The following is a 12277-nucleotide window of genomic DNA, read 5'->3' on the forward strand; positions in this document are numbered from 1 at the left end:
AGTTGATAATAAAGAGAATATTCTGAATGAATAAGCATTTTCAGAACTCTAATGAAAAAACTGATGAACTCATAAAAGTGCTAACAAAAGATCAAGATGAAAAAAAAATTAATTACATGGGACTGAGTGAACTGATGAGGATGAGTATAATTTTTGTGACTTTCTGTCTGAATTAAAAAAAAAAATCCCACAAGGACTCAGAGGCAAAGAATATACAAATCAATTTTCACTGCAAAGTAAAGGAGCTGTTACAGTGGAGGATTACTGGACTGAATGTCAATATTATGACATAGTATGAGTGTGTTTCATGTTTGGTAATTGCAATCATTGTTGCTTTTGTTGTGGTCATCCATGTACAATGCTTGATGTCAGTCTATTTATCTCTTGTAAAAATAAAATACAGTGTGTATGTGTGTGAAAAAAAAAATAAAGAGAATATTCATGATCTATTGGAAGGAGAAAAACTGAAGGTGACAAAATCTACTCTATAGGTACACTATGATCTTAATTTTGTAAAAGAAAAAAAGTATACATTTTCATGGAGAAAAGAAAGACTGATGTTATTTACACCAAAACATTGCCATTATTATTTCTGATTGAAATTACAGGCAACTTTTATTACTCTTCATTTTGTCTAATTTACTTGATTTAATATTTCTTATTTTCTTTCATTTGCTTATTTATATTTAAATATCTTCTACAATAAACATGTATTGCTCATTTTAATAAGAAAAAAGTGATACAAATAATGTTCAAATACATGATATAAAGCTATAAATATAGTACATTTTCAATTTTGTAAAAAGGGATGTGTATATGAGTGTACACACACACACAAACAAACCTGTATATATGCAGAGAAAACACTGGCATAAGTATTCTCTCACCCCCATTTCAAGAGAGGATATCACTGAGGAGTAGGATTATTTCTAACTTTTTCATTGTATGTTCCAATATTTTATATAATGAACATGTATTCCTTTTATGATCAAAATTTAGTATTCTGATACTGTAGGGGGAGTGGCCAAGATGGCAGAGTAGGAAGACCCTGAGTTCACCTCCTCCCATGGGCACACAAAAACTGCAACTATTTCAGAGCAACTATCCATGAGAGCAACATGAAGACTAGCAGAAAAGAATCTTTACTGCTAGACATATAATGAAGGAGCCACAAGAAGAGGGGTAGGAGGGGCGAAGACACAGTATAGTGAAGACCCATACACCTGGGGAAGGTGACCCACAAACAGGAGGATAATTATAATTGCAGAGGTTCTCCCCAAGGAGCAAGGGATTGAAGCCCCACATCAGGCTCCTCAGCCCAGGGGTCCTGCACTGGGAAGATGAGCCACCCCGAAAGTTTGGCTTTGAAGGGCAGCAGGGCTTACTTTCAGGAGAGCCAGAGGGCTGTGGGAAAAAACTCCACTCTTAAAAGTCACACACAAAATCTCACACCCTCCAAGATCCAGGGAAGAAGCAGTAATTTGAAAGGAGCCTGGGTCAGATGTACTTGCTGATCTTGGAGAGCCTCCTGGAGAAGCAGGAGGCAATTAAAACTCATCTTGGAGACACAGACGCTGGCAGTAGCCATTTGGGGGAGTTCATTTCACCATAAGGACACTGGTGCTGGTAAGCACTACTTTGGAATCCCCCCTCTAGCTTATTAGTGCCAGGACCCACCCTGCCCACCAACCGGTGGGCACCAGTTCTGGGATGCCCCAGGCCAAACAGCTATCCAGGAAGGGACACAGCCTCACCCATGAGCAGGCTGACTGCCTTAGGATCTCCTAAGCTCCCAGCTGCTCCAGGACATGACCACATCCACCAGAGTGCCCAGGACCTGGCCCAGGTCACCAGTGCACCTGTGCTAACCCCAGGACTCCCAGGGCCCTATAACCAGAAACTGTGGGACACAACTCTGCCCATCAGTGAGTGGCACTGTCACCACTTTTATTCAACATAGTATTGGAAGTCCTAGACATAGCAATCAGATAAGAAAAAGAAATAAAAGACAACTAAATTGGAAAGGAACAAGGAAAACTGTTACTGTTTGCAGATGATATGACACTGTACATAGAAAATACTAAAGATACCACTAAAAACTACTAGAACTCGTCAATGAATTTGGTAAAGTTGCAAGATAGCAAATTAATATGCAGAAATCTGTTGTGTTTCTATACACTAACAGTGAACTACCAGAAAGAGAATTTATGAAAACAATCCCATTCACAATTGCATCAAAAAGAATAAATTACCAGGGAATACATCTAACTAAGGAGGTAAAAGATCTGTACTCTGAAAATTATAAGATACTGAGGAAAGAAATTGAAGATAACAAAACAGATGGAAAGAAATTCTGCGTTCATGGGTTGGAAGAATTAATATTGTTAAAAGAACCATACTACCCAAAGCAATTTACAGATTCAATGCATTCCCTACCAAAATACCAATGGCATTTTTCAAAGAACTAGAAAAAATAATTCTAAAATTTGTATGGAAACACAAAAGACCCCGAATAGCTGAAATAATCTTAAGAAAGAAGAACAAAACAAGAGGTAGCACGCTCCTTGATTTCATACTATACTACAAAGCTACAGTAATCAACAGTAAGATTCTAGCACAAAAACAGATACATAGATCAACAGAACCAAACAGAGAGCCCAGAAATGAACCCACACTTATAAGGGCAGTTAATCTATGACCAGGGAGGCAAGAATATACAATAGGGAAAGTACAGCTTCTTCAATAAATAGTGTTTAAAAAACTAGTCAGCTACATAGAAAAGAATCAAAATAGACTACTTTCTCACACCATATACAAAAACTCAAAACAGATTAAAGGTTTAACTGTAAGACCTGATATTATAAAACTTCTAGAAGAAAACATAGGTAATAAGTTCTTTGACATCAGTCTTAGCAGTATTTTTTTGGATATATATCCTCAGTCAAGGAAAACAAAAGCAAAAATGAACAAACGAGACTACATCAAACTAAAAAGCTTTTGCACAGTAAAGGAAACTGTCAACAAAACTAAAAGGCCGCCTACTGAATGGGAGAAAATATTTGCAAAGGATGTATCCGATAAGGCGTTAAGATCCAAAATATACAAAGATCTCATACAACTCAGTATCAAAAATACAAACAACCCAAGTGAAAAATGAGTAGAGGACCTGAATAGACATTTTTTTCGAAGAAGACATACAGATGACCAACAGGAAAAGATGCTCAGCATCACTAATCATCAGAGAAATGCAAATCAAAACCATGGTGAGATATCACTTCACATCTGCCAGAATGCCTATTATCAAAAAGGCAAGAAATAACAACTGTTGGTGAGGATGGGGAGAAAAGGGAACCCTCGTGTACCGTTAGTGGGAATGTACATTGGTGCTGGCAGATACTATGGAAAACAGCATGGAGACTCCTCAAAAATTAAAAATAAAACTACCATATGATCTAGTAATTCCACTTCTGGGTATTCACCAAAGAAAATGAGAACACTAATTCAAAAAGATATATGCACCCCTATGTTCATTGCAGCATTGCTTACAATAGCCAAGAAATGGAAGCAACTTAAGTGACCATTGATAGATGAATGGATAAAGAAAAATCTGGTATACACACACACACACACACACACACACACACACACACACACACACACACAGTGGAATATTACTCAGCCATAAAAAGAATGAAATCTTGCCATTTGCAAAAACATGGATGGGCCTAGAGGGTATTATGCTAAATGAAATAAGTCAAACAGTGAATGACAAATACTGTGTGATTTCACTTATATGTGGAATCTAAAAAACAAAACAGATGAACAAACTAATCAAAAAGAAATAGAGTCATAGATACAGAGAACAAACAGGTGGTTGTCAGACGGGGTGGGGTGGGGGCAGGAGAGAAATAGTTGAGGAAGATTAATTGGTAGAAACTTTCAATTACAAAATAAATTAGTTACAGGTATGAAATGTACAGTGTGGGGAATTACAGTCAATAATTATGTAATATCTTTGTAGTGACAGATGACAACTATACTTGTCATGGTGAATGTTTTGAAGTGTATAGAAATATTGAATCACTATTTTTTTATATCAGGAATTAACAAAGCGTTGTAGGCCAATTATACTTCAGAAGCAAACAAACTCATACAAAAAGAGATCAGATTTGTGGCTACCAGAGGCAGGGGGTGGGTGGATGGGAGATTGGATGAAGGTGGTCAAAAGGTACAAACTTCCAGTTATAAGATAAATAAATACTAGGGATGTAATGCACAACATGATAAAGATAATTAGCACTGCTGTGTGTTATAAATGAAAATTGTTAAGAGAGTAAATCCTAAGAGCTCTCATCACAAGGAAAAAAAATTTTTTTTTCTATTTCTTTAATGTTTCTATATGAGGTGAGGGATTTTTACTAAAACTTTTGTGGTAATCATTTGATGATGTATGTAAGTCGAATTATTATGCTGTACCCCTTAAACTTATACTGTGCTGTAGGTCAATATATCTCAAAAAACTGGAAAAAGAAGTTTGCATGCTGTAAGTATGAATGAGTAGTCAATCCCTGGCTGTCATACTAATAAAACAGCAATGAAATTTTTTAAAAACCTCGATAGTTTAAAAATGAGAAAAGAAAAAATAAAAGAAAAATTAACTCAGAAAAATCAGTGTACTAAAAAATTCTCTGTGCTGAGCTAGGGGAAGTGGCTAATTCACAGCATGGTGTGTCTACAAGATAATCCTCTGTCTTAAGATTTCCCCTACCTCTATCCCTTAGAAAAATAGGGCTAATGTTTCTCTCTTTTCTTTCTGCACAGCCATGTCATAGATTATTTGGATAAATACTAGTGGAAGTTCTCAGTCCCTCGGTAATGAACAATTTATTTCACCATAGAAAGCAGAACAAAAATAGTTATCAGTTCTCCTAAGATTTTTGAGTCCATTCCTTCCCATGGAAAGATATATAAGGGTGCCGTGTATGAACATGGGAAATGACTAGGAGGAAAACATTGCTCATCCAGGAACTCACCTATGAGTGCATTGAGAATTAAAGATATTCAGGGAAGGGGTTTCCCTGGTGGCGCAGTGGTTGAGAATCTGCCTGCCAATGCAGGGGACACTGGTTCGAACCCTGGTCTGGGAGGATCCCACATGCCACGGAGCAACTAGGCCATTGAGCCACAACTACTGAGCCTGCACATCTGGAGCCTGTGCTCCGCAACAAGAGAGGCCGTGACAGTGAGAGGCCCGCTCACCGCGATGAAGAGTGGCCCCCGCTTGCCGCAACTAGAGAAAGCCCTCGCACAGAAACGAAGACCCAACACAGCCATAAATAAATAAATAAATTTTAAAAAAAAGGGCTTTAAAAAAATATATTCAGGGAAGTTTTACCAGAGTTTTAACGCAAAGTCCACTAAAAATTCAATTGATTTTTTTCTATAAAAGAGTGGTTCCTAACCCTCCTACATTGTTTGTGGGAATGTAAATTGATACAGCCACTATGGAGAACAGTATGGAGGTTCCTTAAAAAACTAAAAATAGAGCTACCATATGACCCTGCAATCACACTCCTGGGCATGTATCGGGAGAAAATCATGGTCCAAAAGGATACATGCACCCCAATGTTCATTGCAGCACTGTTTACAATAGCCAAGACATGGAAGCAGCCTTAATGTCCATTGACAGAAGAATGGATAAAGAAGATGTGGTACATATATACAATGGAATATTACTCAGCCATAAAAAGAGAATGAAATAATGCCATTTGCAGTAACATGGATGCACCTAGAGATTTTCATACTGAGTGAAGTAAGTCAGACAGAGAAAGAGAAATATCATATGATATCGCTTATATGTGGAAACTAAAAAGAAACGATAAAATTGAACATACTCACAAAACAGAAACAGACTTAGAGAATGAACTTACGGTTACCAGTGGGAGAAGGGTGGAGGGAAGGGATAGTTAGGGAGTTTTGGGGATTTATATCATGTACACACTGCTATATTTAAAAAGCATAACCGACAAGGACCTACTATATAGCACAGGGATCTCTGCTCAATGTTATGTGGCAGCCTGGATGGGAGGGGAGTCTGGGGGAGAATAGATACATGTATATGTATGGCTGAGTTGCTTTGCTGTGCAACTGAAACTATCACAACATTGTTAATCGGCTATACTCCAATATAAAATAAAAAGTTAATAAAAAAGTGGTTCCTAGATAGAGGACATTTTATTAATTATTAGGACATTTCAAATCACTGCATTTCCAGTCCTGTGTAATCAGCAACTAAATGAAATGAAGGAAGGGAAAATTGTCATCAGATTTAGCTGCAGAGCTCGTATTAGTACTGGTGCCCTCAGAATAGGAGTTATATTGCTCATCAACAGATCTTTACTGATATCATTCCTTAGAGGTTTGCCTTACATTTCTGTTCTCACTTGCTCATACCTTGGTACACAGTTCTGCTTTACCAGCAACAGATTCATCCATCATTTGTTTCTTTTATAAGATGCATATAAAAACTGTTTTGAGGATTTCTAAAATAAAAAGGTATGAAATGATACAGCTGAATAACGCATGTTTTCTTTTGCTTACAGATAGCTTCCACATTTATAAAAGTTTGAAAGCTAAATACTGTCAGTTTGTCTGGTTATTACTCAACAAAAGCAGCTCTCTTAATTGGAAAATAAACAAATAAGTAGAATTACTAATCAGTGAAAACTCTAGAGGGCACTATATGTGGTGGCCGCATGCTCACACTAAGTAACTGTACGCAGAATTATCTTTCATGTGCATATCCACATACATAATAGGTACAGCTGAAAAGAGGCTTTGTTATAAAATTTAATGAATTTAACGTTATAGATGTTAATTGTTTCTATACTTTAGACAGTTCACTTCTCAGGATAGTATAAATTTTTAAAGTTGCTCAACCATAAATATATTTTGGTAGACACAAAACTTGAAATTAAGGAGCTGAGTCATCTATTACATTTGCTAAAGTTTGCAGTTGGGTGTGGGGGGTGAATCCAGGTAGCCTATTCTTTATCAAACCCAACCACATCTCCTTTCACTTCACCTCCACACATGGAAAGGCAAAGGAAATGGGAGAAGCGAAGGTGGGAAGTAGAAGGAGGAAATTAGAGATAAGTCAGAAGCTATGTATCAGGGAAGTACCTACTCTCCCAGAAGCAAAAGAATGGACTTGAAACCACTAAAAGATCAACAGCACTTTTTCATGACTTTGGCTAACCCTGCCTTTTACTGTGTTTTAAAAAATAATCCTTGTTTTTGCTTGTAGAGTTTTTTTCTAGAATATTTAAAGTGATTTTAATTGTTTTTTGACATATAAAATGTGAGCCCTGATTTAAAGACATTTTTTCTTCTTAGACATTTAAAAGACTCTAACCCTATTGAATCAACAGCTGTATTATAAAGGACCCTGAGTTTCAAGTTGTTAGTTTTTTGAAATAGTATGGGAAGCTACTCTGATTATCTTGCCTCCATATCTCTAAGATGTAATTAATGGAAGCTCAAAGTAAACATACATTCGACTACATTTTCATAACTGGAAGATAATATGGTCAGCATATTTTAAAGGTATTATATTAATCTAGGCCGGATGATACAATTCACTTAATTGTCACAAAAGAATCACACAGTTAAATCAGATTAGTATTTTCCATCAGTAAAATGAGGATGATAACAAGACAGCACTAGTAGGAAACCATACAGAAAAAGACTCTTTTCAGTATTTGAAAATTCTTTTATGCTTTTATTTTGCAATTTATGATGAGAATGAAAAGGTTACCATGCAGCTGTGAAAAATAAGCCACCGAGAGGAATCCTAGGCAATCTCACTTCCCATCAAGTATTTTTTGATTCATGCATTAAATGCTCTCTCCTTTTTCTCATTAGATCTTGATTACTATGTCAGCTGTCTAGAGAGCACGCTATTAAATGACAAAGGATGCTAGTGTAGGAGCAGTGGTCCATTAGCAACCTTAAAATTAACTCACTTTTTTCCCATTAACTACTTTATTTTTTAAAATTCCCTTTTAGGTGAGGAAGATGGAGTTGGGGAATCAAACTCCCCTTAAGGGCTTATGTAATTTCCTTTTATCAGAATATTTCCTCACAGCTCTCTGACCCACCCATAGAAACACACAAATCCCTACTTCCCCACTATCCCTCAAATAGCTGTCAGACATCATTCTCTAAGGATCTATTTAGAATCACTGAAAATATTTGTACACAAAAGCTGCACATAATTAATGTATACAATTTGGTGAATTTGAACTTGTATATACTTTTTTTGCCATCACCACAATCCAGGTAATAAACGTATCCATCACCTCCAAAAGTTTCCTTGTGTCCCTTTTTTTGTGTTACAAATGCTTAACATGATTTACCCTCTTAAGTTTTTAAGTATACAATCACTTATTACTAACTACAGGCACTGAGTTGTTCAGCAGTTCTCCTCTTCTGTAACTGTAACTTTATATCCATTGAACAACATCTCCCCATATCCCTCTCCCTCCACTCCCTCATACCACTGTTCTATCGTCCACTTATATAACTTTAACCACTTTAGATGCCTTATATGAGAGGAATTTCTACTCAACCTCTATGAGACCATTGAGATAATGATGCCTCTTCCTTCTGAAATCTTTTTCTTTCCTTGGTTTTGGTAATAGCATACTATCTTGATTCTCCTATATTTGACTGTTCTTTCAATGGCTCCTTTTTCTCCTCCAGAAATCTGGATATTTCTCAACACACTGTCCTTGTCCATCTTCCTTTCTTGTTTTCCATTTTCTCACCTAACTAAATCATCTATTTCTATGGCTAGACATTTTTTTTTGGCCTCGATGTGGGTGACTCCAATATTTCTTCTCATATCTTACCCCTTCTTCTGAGCTCCAGACCCATATTATCCAAGGGTCTGCTGGACAGCTCCACATGGATGTCCTGCCCTCATTTAAAACTCAGCACATGCAAAACTGCATTCATCTTCCCACATTATCCTATCCATTTAGTGCAGTAACAATAAAAATCTTAAATGAATTTGGGGAAGGGTATTGGGTAAAGGTATGAACTAAGTTCATCCAGAAGAATCAGTGTGCTACAAGAGCTAAGAATGAGAGCCTTGCCAGATCTTCAGATATCTTATAAAACCACAATTATAAACAATCAGATCAATCTAACATAATAGGAAATCCAGAGTTTAATCCATGTGTGTATGTATACATACATGAATTTGTGTCTATCTCTCTATTTCTCTGTCATCTATCTATCTATCTATCTATCTATCATCTATCTATCTATCTTTGATTAAAAAAGCTACACAAACTCACTGGAAAAATGCTGACTTATTCAACAAATAATGTAGCGGCATTTGGTTAATCATTTGGAAAAACAAAATTAGGTATTGTCTTCACGTATCTTAAAGCAAAACAATTTCTAGGTGGGATAAATATCATGTTGTAAAAATGAAACCATAAGGATACATGAAGCAAACATGGGGTATGTTTACATAATTGTAGTACAAGGAAGGATTTTGTAATCCTGGCACCAAAGTCACAAACCATAAAGGAAAGAATTGGTATATTTAACAATACAGAAATTACAAACAAAAGTTCTGACATTTGAAAACCCCATAAGCAAATTTAGAAGGCAAAAATAAACTGGAAAATATAGTGTAATTATCCTGATCGATAAAATAAAAACAAACAAAATGGGCCAATGCAAAATTCTCTCTCTCTATTACAGATGCAGACCCCCCCACTATATATTATATGATTCATTTATATGAAATGCCCAGAAAAGACAAATTTATATAGTCAGAAATCAGATCTGTGGTTGCCTAGGTTTGGAGGTGGGAGTGGGTACTGGCTGAAAATGGGCTCAAGGAAATTTTTTGAAGTGGTGAAAATATTCTATAATTGGATTTTAGTGATTTGAAGAGATTATTCTAAAATTTGATTTTAGTGATGGTGATGGTTGTACAACTCTATAAATTTACTAAAAATCATTGAATTCTACTTTTGCAATGGATGAATTTTATTCTATGTAAATTAAACCTCAATAAAAGTGTTCATAAAAAAGGTGTCAGGAGAGGACTCTTTCTATGCTTGAAGTCAAATGAAAAATACTTCTTACGGACAAATGGTATAATTACATGTTATTATTTGAATTCTCATTTAGGGAAGCACTGAGAAGTATTATAAAGATGATCCGGCCTAATTCCCTTATTTTGCAGATGAGAAAACTAAAGCATGATGAATTAAATACTTTGCCTGAAGTCACATAATCAGCTAGTGGAAGATCTAGGACTTGTACCCAGGTTACCCAACTACTAGTCTGGTATTTGTCACATTATACCATAATCTCTTTGATTACAATGCATTTAAATTGCTCTAACCCAAATTGACTAGAATTCCAATAAAATTAAAACGATCATATACTATAGTTTATGGATTGTTGTAATAACCAATATTTTGAATCATGGAGATCATTATTGTGGTAGATGAGTGTCACTTTTTGTTATGACGATGTGGGAGACTGCTTAGGTGGAAGCATTAAAAATCAAAAAGGTAAAATACAAGTGTTGATGAAGATATGGAAAAAAGGGGTAGAGCCATTATGAAAAACAGTATGAAAGTTCCTCAAAAAATTAAAAATGAAACTACCATATGATTCAGCGATTCTTCTTCTGGGTATATATCCAAAGGAATTGAAATCAGTACCTCAAAGAGATATCTATGCTTCCATGTTCATTGCAGCATTCATCACAGTAGTCAAGGTATGGAAACAACCTAAGTGTCCATTAACAGATGAATGGATAAAGAAACCATGGTATACATATACAATGGAATATTAGTCTTTAAAAAAAATCCTGCCATTTGCGACTGCTTGGATGAACCTAGAGGACATTATGCTAACTGAAATAAGCCAAACACAGAAAGAAAAGCATTGCATGATCTCACATGTGGAATCAAAAAAAGTCAAATACATAGAAGCAGAGAGTAGAATGGTAGGTACCAGGGTGAGGAGGTGGGGAAAATGGGGAAATATTGGTCAAAGGGTACAAAATTGCAATTACATAGGATGAATAAGTCTAGATAACTAATGTAGAGCATGATGACTAAAGGTAACAATACAGTTAACCCTTGAACAACGTGGGGGTTATGGGCACCAACCCCCCTGCACAGTTAAAAATCCAAGTATAAATTTTGACTCCTCCAAAACTTAACTACTAATAGCCTACTGTTGACCAGAAGCCTTACCAATAACATAAACAGTTGATTAACACATATTTTGTATGTTATATGTATATTACATATATTTTATGCATTCACGACATACCTTTTTCTTAACTTTTTCGATATTTCTAGGCTACACGGTTTGTCTGCAAGTTTTTCCAAATTGTTGCAAATCTCCAAAAATTTTTCCAATGTATTTATTGAAAGTGGACCAGTGCAGTTCAAACCCATGTTGTTTAAGGGTCAACTGTACTATATAGTATGCTGGAAATTGGCTTTGGGAGTAGATTTCAGGTGCTCTCACCACACACACACAAAAAGGTAACTATGTGAGGAGATGGATATGTTAATTAGCTTGACTGTAGTAATCATTTCACTATGTATATGTATATCTAAATATGTTGCACACTTCAAATATATACAACTATTATTTTAAAATAGAATAAAAATATGTCTATTCTTTTCAAATGTTTAACCAAATGTTTTGAGGACTTTAGATTTGAAGTACGGTAAGCTGAAAAGCAAGTAAAAAAGCATCAAATTCACAAAAGATATCATTAGGAGGTGGAGCATATAAAATACCTTGCGAGCTTCCTTCAGACAAACAGATAGATACTTCATCATTTCTGTCATTATCCTCTCCTACTTCAGGACCAGCTTCCTCTCCTGGTGTGAGTGCAGATAAAGAACCAGATTCGGGTTGCTCAGAAAAATCAGCAGGGCCTCCTCTTGGAGGTGGAACTTCAATCCCCATTAAACGATATTTCCTTCTTCGATTCCCAATCCAAGTCTTTGTAAGAGAAATAGAAGAGAAAGTTTTGTAAAAATAGAAACCTTAGCAGTTCTAGCCATTAAAATAATGAATGGGTACTACATAAAATATGATTAAAAAGAATAAGTAGGTACCTAGAATAATGCAGTTTTATTATTACTCAATAACCTAAAATAAAAGTAATTGCTTTTATTTTAAAATACCTTATTAGAAGAAATATTTATCTAAATACTCA

At 35.7% G+C, this 12277-nt stretch overlaps 1 protein-coding gene across 1 annotated transcript in view; it reads right to left on the reverse strand.

Annotated features, from left to right (window-relative positions):
* HDX (highly divergent homeobox) overlaps nucleotides 1–12277 on the reverse strand; it is a 133919-nt gene that overhangs the window by 14181 nt on the left and 107461 nt on the right. Inside the window, exon 5 of the mRNA XM_036840177.1 lies at nucleotides 11853–12060. Coding sequence (XP_036696072.1) covers nucleotides 11853–12060 — 208 coding nt within the window. The remainder of the gene's footprint in view (nucleotides 1–11852; nucleotides 12061–12277) is intronic.

The sequence above is a fragment of the Balaenoptera musculus genome, chromosome X, assembly GCF_009873245.2.
Source record: "Balaenoptera musculus isolate JJ_BM4_2016_0621 chromosome X, mBalMus1.pri.v3, whole genome shotgun sequence".
NCBI lineage: Eukaryota > Metazoa > Chordata > Mammalia > Artiodactyla > Balaenopteridae > Balaenoptera > Balaenoptera musculus.